Source organism: Chlamydotis macqueenii, chromosome 12 (assembly GCF_036417535.1).
Source record: "Chlamydotis macqueenii isolate bChlMac1 chromosome 12, bChlMac1.mat, whole genome shotgun sequence".
NCBI lineage: Eukaryota > Metazoa > Chordata > Aves > Otidiformes > Otididae > Chlamydotis > Chlamydotis macqueenii.
In genome coordinates, this window is record NC_141567.1 from 21302932 (window position 1) to 21318375 (window position 15444).

The window sequence follows — 15444 nt, forward strand, 5'->3', positions numbered from 1 at the left end:
CATTTGAGAGTATCTGCAAACAAATGAGAGTGTACCTAGGTAATAACCCTCTCAAGGGCTGTTAGGGCTTCTGGGTGTTTGTGGTAGTCAGGATGCAGTGATAGAAATAAGGAGCAGTTGAATTTGTATTCAGAATTCTGTTTAACCCCAGATTTCCATCATGACTGTGGACAAGGCATTTAACTTCGTTGTGGCTGAGCTTGCCATCTGTAATAGAGAGGGAACAACACCGCTTTTCTCTGTTTTTTTTTTCTGCAGACCGTATGAGCACTCACAACAGAATCATCCTTGCATTGCTCACAAAATGGAGAGTGTATTAACAGTAATACTAAACAATAGAAATTGGTAACCCAGTTTCAATTCTGTGAATTCTATTAACAATTCTTGTGAAGAAATTTTTTACAATGCAGGTGGTGGCGCACTGGCCCAGGTTGCCCAGAGAGGCGGTGGATGCCCCATCCCTGGAAACATTCCAGGCCAGGTTGGACGGGGCTTTGAGTGACCTGATCTGGTTGGAGATGTCCCTGCTCCTGGCAGGGGGGTTGGACTGGATAGGCTTTAATGGTCGCTTCCAACTCAAACCATTATGTGATTCTAAGATTTTAAGACTTTAAATAAAGCTGTTTGCTTTATACAAGTGACATACCAGGAATGTGAGATAAAAAGGCAAGTTAAGTTTAGCATCAGATTTGCATCCTTGGGAATCAAGTCAAGATTTTTTCATCCTATGACCTTTCATCAAAGCACTTTGGCACTGTTAAAGTCCTGTTGTAAAAAAATGGGGTGTGTCCAGTCTATTCATGTAACATACACTGGGTTTCCAATTTGAATTACTGTAAAGTCCCAGGAATTGAGGTGGAGATGACTGATGGAGGTCTGTATCTGGTTTCATAGACATCCTGGAAAATTCAGAATAAGCAGTGTTAAATGTTTTTCTCTTTTCTTTCTGTAGGATTTCTGTGATCAGCACTGTGCTGCACCACAGTGGAGAGGTATTTTTCACTTCAAGACACCTTGCATTAAAGGATCATGGTAGACAGTTTAATAGTTTCTTTGAGGTAAGTGAAATGAGAAAACATTTTAAATCTTATTTAAAATGCCCTTAACATAGTGCAGTAAATATCAATTGGTTGTCTCTTGCTTTGGTGTTAAACGTGTTTGTATCATAGGAGGATAAATGAAAAGCTTGTCCAAGACCAAATAATCAAGTACATGCATACTAGAGATAACATTCTTTGGTGACAGTAAAAAAAAGAAAGTTCCCAGTGTTTGTTTATGCTTAGAGCATCTGTTAGTGTGTGCCAATGTGATGGCATATATTATTGGACAGTTCCTGTTCTTTTTTGATGAGGCAGTACAACTACAGGCACTGGGCTTAAATTACTGATTTACGTGTTTTAGTACCTGTGCTGCAATTCATTGAGGGATTTACGTTATGCATTCCTGAAACAGTTTGCCAGTGGGCAAACACAGGAAAGACCTTCCGAACAGCTTTCCTGACAAAAGAACCATTCAGTTGTTTCTAAGCTTGTCTGTCCAGTTCTGTAGTTGGGCAAGCGAATTCAGAGAAAACAGGCAGCTGTGATGCTACACGAACAAAAGTTGACCCCTTACAAGAAGTGACGGCTGCATGCTCTTTCATTTTTATGGAGTTACTGTCAGTAACACCTCTGATCTAACCTTCCTTCTTAGGAATTCTGTGCCTTCCTAATATGCCAGGGCAGATTCCAGATCGAAATGATCTGTCACATATTATTGACACCGCCTGTGTTATCTTTCCTGTTGAGACTTCTTCCTGTGTAGCTCCTCCCAGACTTAGTGTTCTGCAGACTTTCATTTGGGAGGAAGTGAGGAATATGAGACAAGAGCCATACTGCACTAGGCAGTACTAATCACTTGGCTAAAATGTTAGCTCCTATCTGGACAATCCACACTTCATCATTATATCCCTGAAATATAACTACGAAAGGACAGCAATCATGCAATAAATCTATTTTGGTACCCTCCAGCTTCATTCATGGAGAGCTAATACTCACTGCAATGACAGAGGAAGAACTCTGAGAGCTGTTCCTAAATGAGCTGTTAAATAGCAAACTTTTTCTTGCTACTTCTACAGTAGAGCTAATCCAGCTTCACTTTGCTCTGCACCCCTCCACAGTTAAATACAAATTGATATTGCCAGTAAAAGAAAGTGAGCGTATTTGCTCTTTGCAGCTGGGATAGACTGACAGTTTAAAGCCTGACTTTGCTTTAAACTAGGTACTTGGCTCCAAATAGTGGGGTAACTGTGGGAGCGTGGGCTGTACCAGCAAGGCTCTTACACAGCGGCCTGAGTTAAACATCCCATCAGTCAGCTGCAGTTGGTACCTGACCTGTTCATGTACAGTTGAAAAGTTTTACCTTGGCTTGAGGAGCACATGTTCTTTTTGGCTTTTCTGCACAGTAAGAATACCTGAAACAAATGCACTGAAATTGGAGAAGCCTATTTTTGTAGCTTGGGAAGCCTAACGTTAGTCAAGCATGACAAATAAAAAAGCCTAGTCTGGAGAAGTTAGCCAAAGCAAGCTACTGAGGGAAATAACATTAAAAAAAATAAATTGCCACACACTGATTTGAAGCTAGAGGCTTACCTCGGGATAGCTTAAGTATTCCTGGCAGATTTCCTGTGTGTTTGAAATAGTAGGTTGATACCATTGTTTCTGAGAGATCCAGTTGCAGATACAGAAGCCAACTTAAAAACTAGCTTCATTGTCCTTAAGCACGTACATACAGATGGTAATTCGAGTGCAACCTCATTAAAGAATGGCCAGGAAAAGCTTGGCACAGAGTAATCACACATACACTACAAGTTTGAATTTTAGAATGGAAAACTTTAATCTGTTAAGTAATTTGCTTTGAAGATTACGGTTCTCGCTCAGTTCAGAACTCCCAGCGTTGTGCATGATTTTGGAAGAATTTACCTATGGAAATCTGTAGGCCTTCAGACTGATCAGAAGAATCCTGTCCTGTTGAGGATGAAGGCATTTGTTTCCTTATGCGAAGTTAGAACTTTTGCATGCTCTGAGGGATTATAAGGAGCAGAATCTGTAAGAGAGCAGGGAGTGGGTAGAGGAATCTGAAAAGGAAGGTGATTATAATTTGCAGAGGATGTAGGCTGGGCCTGTCAGAAACTATGCTGTGCCTGCTTAGCAGCTTGCCGTGTTTTCATTGAGAGTAGTTAGATCACTTGAGCACTCGAAAAAGGGATACGCAGGTCAGCTACAGACAGACCTGATGCTGTCATTTTGTTGTTTGGAGGTCTGAGTTCTGTTTCTGTTTCTGCCTTTGATTTCAGGTGTGATTGGCAAATCAGTTTCTTCATTCATGGCTTTGGCTTCCATCCACCGCTGTGTTACTGGGCCTTGCTCTGAGCTGCACGTTTTGACTCTTACTGTGGTTTCTTTACAGTGCCTTACGCCGGCTGTGATTTCAGCCACCTCCTCTCTATTTTGCTTTATCACAAATGATAGCTTTGTGAAATATAATGCCCCCTTCTAGCAGACTTTTAAAGTGTTTTAGTTGTTCTTTTTCTGAATTGGTGTGGCAATAAGGAAGTAGTGACTTTTTCTTGCCTTTGAATGGTTTATTGCTTTGAGAGAGAGGCACAGACTATGGTGATGAGGTGACAATGGGCCATGTGCAATCAATACTTACCAAGTGATTCCTTTTGCAGTATGTTAGCAAACTCCAGAAAAACACTCTCCCTAGTAGAAGAATATTTATATTGGTGGCAATTAAATGCTTAGTATAAAAAACCCAACTTTTCTGTTTAGGAGGCCTTCTCTGAAGCAATGAGAAATATTCAGAGGGTTGCTGTGTAGGGAGCAAAGGAAGGAGCTGTGAGTAGGAAGCACAGCTGGATTTTGTCTGGTCCATTAGTTTGCAGATGGATTTTGTGTCCAAACCCATCAGTTTTACTTCTGCATTGAAATTCAGCAAATCATTAGCAGCTTTCCCCTTTATAGAGGGTCCAAAGCATACTCTTTCTGGACTGGAAAGTCAAACTCCTGATGGAAATAAAGATATCTTAATCCTACTTCTTGTACCTCTCTGTGTTTTCTGATGAAGGGGCTTGCTAGAAGGTGGCAAACCAGTCCCCAGTGCAAATTATAGCAAACAAAAGACCGAGCTAACTGAGCCTAACTTGTAGTGGACTCCTAGGAGTCATTACGGTGGTGAAGCTTGACAAAACAAAGTTTGTTTGGGCTTGGTTCCCATTTTGACTCCTTTCAGATTGAAGATGTGGGATCTGGGGTGATGCTTGGCTGCTTATCCTGAGTTTCTGGTGAGCTGTGTCCGCTACTTTATGTCTTCTGTGCCCTTATGTTATGCAGTTTCCACAAGTGTTAGGCAGCTGGGGAAGAACTGATTTTCTGCAAAATTATGGTGATTCTTTGCATGTTTCCTGTGTGCTGGAGATGGAGTGTTCATTTGTAAAATGAGGAGCCAGACTTAGTCTGCAGATGAGTGAATTCTTACTTGGCACTTCAGAAAACTTGCAAGGTGTATGTCAGTTTGACACCAAATGCTGAGGTGTTAAAGTAGGCGCTGCCAAAAATATTTCAACTGAAACATGAAGTTATGTGACATACTATCAGTGAGTTCTAGTTGGTGCGCTTTTGCTTTAGAGCTGGACAAATACATGTATGTACCTGGTACTGCCTACTTTGAAGGAATGTCATAAGATATTTCGTACAGTTTAGTGAGTCTGCTTTGGTCAGTAATGGTTTTCCAGTGTCTAAGTAAGTTCTTGCAGCATGAAGCCGTGTAATAGGTGGTTGATATGTGGTTTGTATTAGTGGTAATTACATCTTCTGTTTCCCTATTTGCTTTTTCAGACTTCTCAGTTCCCTAGCAGTGCTGGGATTTCAGTTTGTCATCCCACAGCCTTCAATTGAACACAGAAAGGTAAGCATTCGAAATATTCAGATTTTGTATACTTAAAGGTAAATGTGGAGAATATTAGAGTAAGATACATAAAGCAATGCAATCTAAATAAAATTCTGGGAGTAATGTGGCTTTTCAGGAAAATAGTGGACAATTTGGAGAGAAATGGAGGGCAGCAGTGATTATCCTCAAAAGGTTTTAAAATCTTACCTCTGTGGAAAGTCTGAATGAATTCAGGTGGTTTAGTCTAAAGATCAGAAGACCGGTGGGGGAGGCAGAGGTAATCTCCAAATACTTACGAGTGCTGAAGAGGCGGCTATTCTTTCTGTCTGTAGTGGAGTAGGTGAGAAGAAATGGATTTAAACTGGGGCAAGGGAAACTTAGGTTTGATGTTAGAAAAAACTCCTCGTGGGAAGGATATGAAGAAGAATATATCGTATTAACTGGATAACGTTTAGAATTTCCATGATGGAGGTCTCTGTGAATGTGATGGATAAATGTTTGTCAGCAATGATATGTAGGTATTCCTGGCTCTACCAGAGACCTGAGGGGAGACTCCTTGAGTGCTCTTCTGTCTCCTTATGGGCCGTGACCTTATATCAATGTTGTTCTCATCTCTTAATTGGTATTCGAACACAACCAATTAATTACAAAAGATATCAAATAACTATTTTTAAAAATAGTTTTTATGTGTGTATGCCACTGTCTTTAGGGTAAAAAGTTATTTGGACAATAGCTCCATAGGTATGGCCTAGAAACCTGAAGCTGTCGGATAGTCATAGTTCCTGAAGAAGACAGCTGTCAAGTTCAGCTCCTTGTGCAGCCCAATTGCAAGATAAGTTAAATGAGGTCAGTAATGATGTAGTCTGAGACTGGCGTGGTCTGGTCTGCAGCATTTCTCATGCTGCCCAAGTGCTCTATTCTAAACCTGAGCACAACGTTGTATTTTCCCTATTTTAGATCTCTTCTGTTTTGTTGTGCAGTTGAGCTGGTCATGCTGCTGCTCTGTTTTCAGTACCCTGTCTAATTAGACATTCTTTTGTAACATTGACAGTGGAGAGATGCTGCAATCCAGCTTCCAAAGGGCCTTAGAGGAAAAAAATCTACTAACTAAAATAGAGTAAGTCACAGAAACAATTGCTTCATTCTGTGAAGCTCCGGAATTAATTTTCATAAAATCAGATTCTTTGTTTTCTGTTGAATGAGAAATGCCGTGGGTCTGGAGCGTCTTCTGTACTAGTTAAAGGGACTGGAGGCATGGCTCTAAGGGGCTGTTCTTTTCACTGAAAACAAGAGGCAGAAGTTTCCTAGTGACCATTCCTTGCAGGCTCCAGGGCTGTCATTCTCAGCTCTTACACTATGGGAGAGGATTCTATTCATGCCAAGCTGTGTTTAGACTGGAACTCTGTATTTATTAAACTTTTCAGACACCCACCTATCAGCTCCACACAAGAGGGACTGTTAGTAGCTCTGAAGGCCAAGTCAGACGTGTTTCTAACTGAGCGTGAGTTCTCAGCTTTGTAGCTCTGGAAGTTGTTCCTGTTCTTTCTATGCAGTAACCTGGACATGTGTTTGCTGGCATCTGCAGCCAGCATTCCTGTGGATCTCTGCATGGATCTCTGCTGTTTGGCAGAGTTTCTTCTACGTGAGAGAAGATCAGTTTGCGGGACTACAGGGAGAGGAGGAGGGTAGGATTTGAGGAACAGTATGCCATTTTAACAATATAGTGAGTAACAAAAGTGGGCATAGAATCATACAGTAGTTTGGGTTGGAAGGGACCTTTAAAGCCCATCCAATCCAAGCCCCCTGTAAGGAACAGGGACGTCTCCAACCAGATCAGGTTGCTCAGAGCCCTGGCCAACCTGGCCTGGAACGTTTCTAGGGATGGGGCATCCACCACCTCTCTGGGCACCCTGGGCCAGTGCTTCACTACCCTCATTGGAAAAAATTTCTTCCTTATATCCAGTCTGAATCTACCCTCTTCTAGCTTAAAACCACTACACCTCATCCTGTCACAACAGGCCCTGCTGAAGACTGTCTCCCCATCTTTCTTGTAGGCCCCCTTTAGGCACTGGAAGGCCACTATAAGGTCTCCCCGGCGCCTTCTCTTCTCCAGGCTGAACGGCTCCAACTCTCAGCCTGTCCTCACAGGAGAGGTGCTCCAGCCCTCTGATCATCTTTGTGGCCCCCTCTGGACTCTCTCCAACTGGTCCACGTCCTTCTGATGTTGGTGGCTCTAGAACTGGACACAGTACTCCAGGTGTGGAGTCTCACCAGAGCAGAGTAGAGGGGCAGAATCCTCTCCCTCGACCTGCTGGCCACACTGCTGGTGATGCAGCCCAGGATGTGGTTGGCTTTCTGGGCTGCCAGTGCACATTGCCAGCTCATGTCCAGCTTTTAATTCAGCAGTACCCTCAAGTCCATCTTGGCAGGGCTGCTCTGAACCTCATTATCCCCCAACCCGTGTGCAGGATCTTCCACATGGCTTTCTTGACTCTCATGAGGTTGACATGGTCCCACTTCTTGAGCTTGTCCAGGTCCGTCTGGATGGCATCCCATCCCTCAAATGTGTCAAGTGTCGTCTGCAAATTTGCTGACGGTGCCATCGTTCCCACTGTTTATTTCATTGATGAGGATGTTAAACAGTACTGGTCCCAGTCCAGGGCCCTGAGGGACACCTCTTGTCACCCGTCTCCATTGGGACATTGGAGCTGTTGACCACTACCCTCTGGATGTGACCATCCAATCAGCTCCTCACCCACTGAACAGTCCACTTATCAAATCTATGGATGTTGTGGGGGTCTTACAGAAGTCCAGAGAGGTGACATGCACAGCTCTCCCCTTCCTCACTCATGCAGTCACTCCATCGCAGAAGGCCACTAGATGGGTCAGGCAGTGGTGTTTGGTAGCTTTCAAGTACACACTCAGAGGGTACGGTATGTGGGATCTGAGTAACTGAAGCTGAATTCTCATGAAACATTAGCTTATTCCCCAGTCCTTATTGTGTGTTTATTTTGCAGCTGAAAGTTAAGCATGTGTGCACGGTCGATGCTTGAACGTGCGGTGTTGGGGAGTGTTTGGATTCTGCCTTGTGCACCCAGCCTACAGTTATTTTTGCTCTGGAAACTATACACAGGGAAGTAAAATCGGGGAACTGGACTTGGGTGTTTGGCCGAGTAATTCATTAAAATATTTCCAGATAGTCTGTTACACTAAAACTTTGGGGAAAATGAAGTAAAACCCAGGACAATCTCTGAAGCAGTTGCTGGAAATCCAGTTGTAAGTGCATCTGGACAGCCACAGTTCAGCTGAGATCTGGGTTTGTCAGGACTTGAGAACACTTAAAAACATCAGGAAGTACTATTTTCTGTTTATTTTAAAATTTTGCTAGATTTTCGTCTTTTGTTTTTTGCTTTCTTTGGAATCCATGTTTAAAGTCGTATTAGTTTCAGAGAGGCTGACATAATCTAGACTTTTGAACAAAAATCTGTTTGTAGTTTCGTAACTCTTGTAAGATTTTTTATTTAGCTTCAGTATGTTAGAACTACTTAAAGGACCATTTAGCTACTCTTGACTTAGTGGCATATGTTTAGGACTGTAATGCGAAAAAGGTTTATTTTACCAAGCAGCAATTTAAAAAAAAAAAGTTTAAGGGCAATTTGCTCTTCCGGATTTTGTGGATGAGAGCTCAGCAGGTTGCTTTCCTCAGATGCACACACAAAATTCAGTTTCTAGCATGACAGCCTGGGGACTGTTAGGTAGAAGGAGCCAAACCACTTCCAGAGTAAGGAAGTGCAGATAGTGGAATTAAGACTTGTGAAGATAACTGTCCTAAATGGGAATGTTTGTAATTTTTTTCTCATTTGCGGTTTATTCCATAACTCTTCTGCTTTCAGGAGCACCTCCCACCATCCTCCTCCCCACACTAAATGTCATGCTATTCCATTTCAGTTCCGCTTCTTTTGTTACTCTGGGGAAACTGCAGCTTGGTTATTGAAGTACAAATGTTTTGAACGATAGCTAGTAAGATGGTACTTTTTTGGGAGAAAACATCTGACTGGGCAATGTTTTCTGCTTTTATAATCTTGGAAGCTCGTCTGTCATACAAAGTCAGAATTGACAAATAGAGAATTTCTAGTTTCAGAAAGACATTCTTTACATATTCCTATATCTGAGCTTATGGTAGCGCTCCGTTAATCTTGTCTCTGTAAATAACACAGGTTTGGACAGTAATACAAATACATTAAACGTGCTATGTTCATTAGATAGAAATAAAAATTTCTGTGTAAAAGACTTACGGTTTCTTGCTGAAGACATGAGTTGTACTGTTGGTCAGTAGCTTCTTGGAGGCTGCTTTTTTTGATGGTCTAACTTACTTATTCATCATCCATTGTATGTAATTTTGAAATACCAAGTGTAATACTCCATAAGGCCAAAATATTCATTAATTTTATCAGAAAAGGAAGAAATGTTCTGTGAAACCAAATAATTGCCCTTGTGTTTAAAAATCAGCCAAGCTGACTGAAACTGATTAAACTGAAATCTTTCTTAATATTTGAACAATTAGCTTTTCTTGTCCGTCAGTACTGGACATATGAACAGCCCTCCTGCTGCTCATCATGCGGTCGAGCTCTCTGTTCTCTCCTATGCTTATTTTATTGAATAAATATTATTTAACCTTGTTTGATAAGTGTCATGCTGTAATAAACAGAAGGTTAAACTTTGAAACATAACAGTCCTTCTCCCAGAAAACCACGGAAGTCTGTATTCCCAATTTTTCAGAAATCATTCCTAGGCGGATTTTTAATTCTTCGTATGTTGCTCTGTTAAGAAAGTAAGCTGTAGTTATATTTGTGCCTTGTTTATTTTAGTAAAATTGATAATGTAAATAGTAGTAAAGTTTGTCCCAGTAGCATTTCTGATGCAAATATTGCTGTAACATCTTGCTTCTGTTGTGGCATTGAATAGGAACATTGAAGCAAAGGAGTCGCTTTGAATTTACGCGTCTCTTTTTTGTCACTCAGTTGTAGATGAGTATTGACTTTAGTGGAGGTGCAGGATATTAACAAACTGATTTTCAATGTATGGAAGAAGTGTCAGGGTTTATTTTTACAAGCATTTCATTGGGGCACTACAATGTTGAAGAATTTTGAGCCTGTTTGGGCATAGTGTTGTTTATTTATGCTGCCTCTAAATTAAAGAAGAAATAAACTGGGTGTTATCTCTTGCTGTTAGACACAGAGTCGCACTATGAAAAGCAGCTATGTATCAGGTATATGTGACTGTACTCCCCACAAAATTTGGAGATGAATATACTTTCAGATGTGTGGTGGTGTTTTTTTCTGTGTTTTTTTTTCCCCACCCCCTCTCTCTTGTGTTGAATTCAAACATGGTTGTTGAAGGGTTATCGCTGCTAAATCAGGAGAAATAAGGAACAGGATCAGGAGCAGAAGCTGAAGGAAAAGAGAGGAGCAGGAGGAGGGGAAAGGTGGCCAAAATCCCTTTGATCATGGTGAGCTGTTAGAGCAGTTCAGTTACTTGTGGAAATGTAGCTTGAGTAGCAGTGCGCTGTAATGGCTAAAACCCATCATTATCCAGATGACAGTTCTGTTTATAAAAGGGAATCTCTAGCAGCTTTCCTATCTGAAGTATACTGGTTTTTGGAGACAGTGAGTTTTTCTGGTTTAGTTTGAGGTGAGGGCATAGGGGTTGGTATTTTTTTTTGTTTCTTTTCAGTAGACACAGAAGTTTTCCTTACCTCTAGAAGGAGTAATTTCTCAGTTCCCTCTGTTTTCCTTTTTCCCTTAAATCCACCACATAATAGCACTGTGTTGATTGCATTGGCAGAATACATGAAATTGAATTAGGAGCTTATCAGAATTTCTTTTAAACAAACTAATCTGTCACTGTGGATTGACCATGAGGATCTATGTGCTTTCCCTTTGCTTCAGGATAAGATGATTAAAAATACGGCATCTCCCCCGCTTGCCTGCGCCCGTGCCCTTATCTAGAGTTTTAAAATTGCTTAACATCCACATTTGTTTGCTGTAGGATAGACTTTTTTTCTGGCCAGTCATGTACCTCCCTGAAGTTTATTCTAGGAATGGAACATTTATGTGTGACAAGTGAAATGAAATGCTAAGACTTAAAGGAATTCTGGCGTGTGCTTAGATTAATTGGACCACCTGCTTTGAGGGCAAAAGCAAGGAGGCTAGTTTTGGTCTTGCTCTTCTCTGTCTTTGAAAAACTCAGGAAGTAGGCCACTGATTTCTTTTCATCTTTCTCTCTTTCCATCTTTGCTTTCCCTGGCAATCTTCCTTGCTTCAATACGCTGCACTACCACAAAGGGCTGAAGATGCTAGGAATGATTCCTTCTGCTGGGTTGTGGAAAAAGGGTGATGGAGTAAGTGAAGGTGGAGGGAGAGTGTACAGAGAGGGTGATAACTTCAAGAGTAATATTTCAAGTGATAAGAATTTGGTTACTAAATCTGACTATGATTTGGTTTTTAGGATTCTTGTAGGAAACTCTGTGTATAAATATGATCACAATGTTTTTTAATTTCCATTCTTTTACCCTACTACACCCCATAAAAGCCACTGTTCTGTTAACTGAGAAGGATACAGCTGCCTAATACATCTGAGCAACTATAATAGAGCAAAATGTGAAGCATGAAGCAAGTCTACTAATATCCTTGAAACACTGGAGGAAATTGGAGTTACACAAAGTAGTTAATATCTGAGCTTGGCTTTTGTCCCAGACACCAGGAGTGCCATGGGATGTCCACCACAGCTTATCGCCGTCTTACTTTTGCATATCCCGTTACGTAGAAGCAGAAGTGTGTAACAGCAGACTGTGTTCTTCCTTGCAGCGCAGGTGGGGTGAAGCTCTGCCCTCAGGCCAGCAGTGACTGAAAGGTATAAGTGTGAGGACTTGCTGAGCTGGAAGTCAGCTCTTGCCAGCAGCCCTGCTGCAGAGTTACTGTGGTTCTGTCCTGCTGGGCTGCCTACACTGAGCTGAATTTCACCAGAGCAGCTTAGGCACCACATATCTGCCTGCAGCTGCTGTGGACGTGTTCCTTGCAACAAGTGTTTGCAGGTGTCACACTTTTTTTTTCCTTTCTCATGTTTTTCTTGTTTATAGGATAACTGCTGTTGATTATTATTGTCTTTTCATACACATCTGTTCCATAAAACATCACCAGCTGAAATGTAGTCCATATTCCTCTTGCAGTTGTCCATGGGTTGGTATATCTGCTTGCCTTCAACACAGTTGGTTGACTTCAACTGTATAGATACACATGCTGCTGTGTTCACTGAAACTTTGGTAAAATAGAGCCTTCCTAGCTAACAACGTTGCTATTCTAGTTACAGTGATCTTCAGGAAACAGGAGAGATGATTTAATCCATGCCAAGACTTTTTCTTTAAAATTAGCCTTTTAACGCAACATATTTAGAATATTTAGAACAACAGCTGAAAGGATTTTCTTGCTATCTCTGCACTGTTACTAGTACCCTACCTTGTCCTTGATGTTGTTAAAATACTTAGGAAATAAAATTCTTCTTTGTTTGGGGGAGGGAGACAGGATAAGGACACAGTATTTTATGCAAATATACTCTTTGAAAATTCAAAGCAGACGGTTTTGTTATTTTTAACCTGCTTTATCATGGACCTCTGAATAACTTTACAAAAAAAAATTAAAAAATACTGACTTCTTTAATCTCAGAGCATGAGTGGCTTAAAACTCATTCTGTATTTCTCTAGAAGAAATGAAAGGATCTTTGTTCCAGTTGAATTCCAGAGCAGGTGAACTTAGGAGGTCGTAGATAAGTTTCTCCTCCTCCGTCAGAGCAATATTGCATGCTGGTTCTGTCCTGGGCTTTGGATCAGAGCAATGATAAAGATGAGAAGCTTTTTGGATTTACAGATGAGTTCATCTATTAGGGAGTGTTGCTTTCTATTTTGTGACAGCTTGTCCTCTCTGCTTCTAGAATGTTGAGTGGATGCCTCACTGAGAGATCTTGAGACGTGTTATGTCAATTGCTGAATAAATAAAATCCATGTTTCCACCACATGTGGATCCCAAAGAGTTTTTCTCCGAAATAGGATAGAATGGCAACAGCTTTGTCACAGCTGAGGATGGTTGACCTAAAAAAGGCTGAGGATAGTACAAGCTGAGGGACATAGGTCACAGGTTGTAATGAATGATGAGGAAATAGTTCATTAAAATAAAGCCTAACTTGTGACATAGTGAGGGCATGATGCTTATCATCCTTACCTTACTGTGAATCAGAAGCAGTCCTACTGCAGGTAAGGAGTGATTAAACAGAACTGCTAGAAGTGAGGGCAGGAGTGACCCTTCTGTTTACTTGGAAGCACTTACTGGTCTCACAGAAAAATGGAAAAAAACCTCTGCCTTAAAACATTAGGCTGACAGAGCACCATGGAGGTGGTCTCGGTGTGAAAAAAATTAGCTAGACTTGGAGGAAGCTTCAGGCTCTGTTGGCACAAAACCTGTTCTGAGCTTTTTTTCAGAGCTGTTTACTTTCTAGGCTATTTAAATAATGTTAAAGTTTCTTCAGATGTGGTCAAAGTGGTGGAAGGGGCAGTTAAGCTTTCCAGGCATTGTAACTCCCTTCAGTGACTTGTGAATACAAAGGTCTTCTATTTCCAGGCTTTTCAGCCCTTTAATCTTCACAGACACAGATGTTCAGACAGAGTTTTTATACAATGAACGGAAACCCAAATCATTTAAGCTGGTAATATTTACACTTACCATGTACTGTAAAATTCAAACCGTTTACTACATCTCTGATTAAAGGCTTCCAAAATGCACTGAAGGATTAAAATAGCAGAGCATACTAACCAGGCAGACATGTACACGTTGTGTCATGATATTTTGTTTGGCCTCTGCTGCCTTTTTCTGCTAGCCTTGGGAGATCTGAGAAGCTGTTATCTGCAAATTTAGGGGCTTTTTGGTAGGTTGCGTTTTATCAAACCACCAGTGTTCCACATGTTTCTTGTAAGAGGCATAAAAAATATGGTTGTTGCAAATGAATGTCCATAAAATGGACTGTAAAGACTTTCTGCGGGAAATTGTTGTGGCTACATAGGTATGGCCTTTATTGGAGATCAGCTGAGCTAATACTGGAGGAATATTCCTTTAAGATGCTTAGACTGGTGAAAGAATTAAACCAGTTCCATAGATGTGTTTACTGGCAGGGAAATACGATAATGTTACACTTGAACAGGTTCTAAAACTGAACTATAATCTCCTCAGCTTATTCAGAATTTGGCATCCTCTGCTCTGAACTGCAGTTCAGTTCTAGTTTCTGTGAATCTGCCTGCTTTTGTTCTTACACTCCTGGAATTTTAAGAGGGCAAAGACTAGCTCTTACTTTGTGGGATCGATCACTGATCAATAAGATGGTGAATGTTCATGAAGAAGACTGTACTCATCCCAAATATGTTATAAACTTTTAAAATTACATTGGCTATTATACTGGTATAACACTTACACTGGCTTTTTAAATCCTCACTCAGGCTGCGTGCACATCTTTCATGACAGGCTGTACCCTAGGAAAATCTTCCAGCAGTCAGAACTATAAAATGAAGGAGTTGCAACCCTGGGGTAGTGGCATAAATAAGAAGAGGTGATGCTTTCGCAGTGCCTTGACACTCCTGTAATAATGACGGTGACAGTTTGGTGTCATGGCGTGGGTTATCATCTGTGGCGTAACGAGAAGGAGGACCATGGAAGGGACAGTGAAAAAATGCCTGAAGCCTTGAAGGGTATTGAGGAATATTGACAGGATAAGGTCTCTTTGCTCTGGGAAGCAAGAGTAGTAGTTTAAAATAAAAAAAAATGGGACAGTAGTAGTATAAAATAAAAAATAGCTTGCTGGCTTCTGTTAATTCCGCTTTGCATCCAGCACACGGATGTGAGTTTACTGAGTGGATACCACTGGTAGCATTTTTCTGAGCAGGTGTTAAAATGTTCTTCTGGATGCTGTTTCTTTGCTGTTGTGTGAAAGTAATACTGTAAAGCTTTGCAAAACATACATTCAGGCCTGCCGCATCCCTTTCCGATGTATAACTAGGAATATGATGTAGTTAAATTTTTCATGAATCCATTTAAATTCAGGGCACTTAACTAGGAGAAAGAATTACTGGATAACATGTTAGAAGTTAAATCTATGAAGTATAACATTATTCTATCTAAACTGAAATTGGAAAAAACAAAAAATGTCTAATTTGGTTTAGGTATATCCAGGTGTAAAGCTTGCCATTGTCTTGTGTCCCTTTCCACTTTTGAATTTGAACTGCTCTAACCTGCTCACTATCTGCAAAATACTTAGTGGCGTTGGCTGCGGCTATAGCAGCTTGCTTCATTACCTAGCTGGTTAGAAGTTATATACTGTCACCAAGTCATTATTACCGTGAAAGCCCATTATTAATTCATATTTGCAGTACTGTATGCAGCATTGCACAGCCATGCCGAAGTGCAGGAGTGGAAAAGG

General features: G+C 41.0%; 1 protein-coding gene across 2 annotated transcripts in view; it reads left to right on the forward strand.

Annotated features, from left to right (window-relative positions):
* Positions 1-15444, forward strand: part of THSD4 (thrombospondin type 1 domain containing 4) — a 300054-nt gene that overhangs the window by 20835 nt on the left and 263775 nt on the right. For both annotated transcript variants that reach the window (XM_086757274.1, XM_086757275.1), the window contains exons 2-3: positions 953-1058; positions 4878-4947. In XM_086757274.1, the coding sequence (XP_086613400.1) occupies positions 1030-1058; positions 4878-4947 (99 nt within the window). In that variant the 5' untranslated portion in view covers positions 953-1029. The remainder of the gene's footprint in view (positions 1-952; positions 1059-4877; positions 4948-15444) is intronic.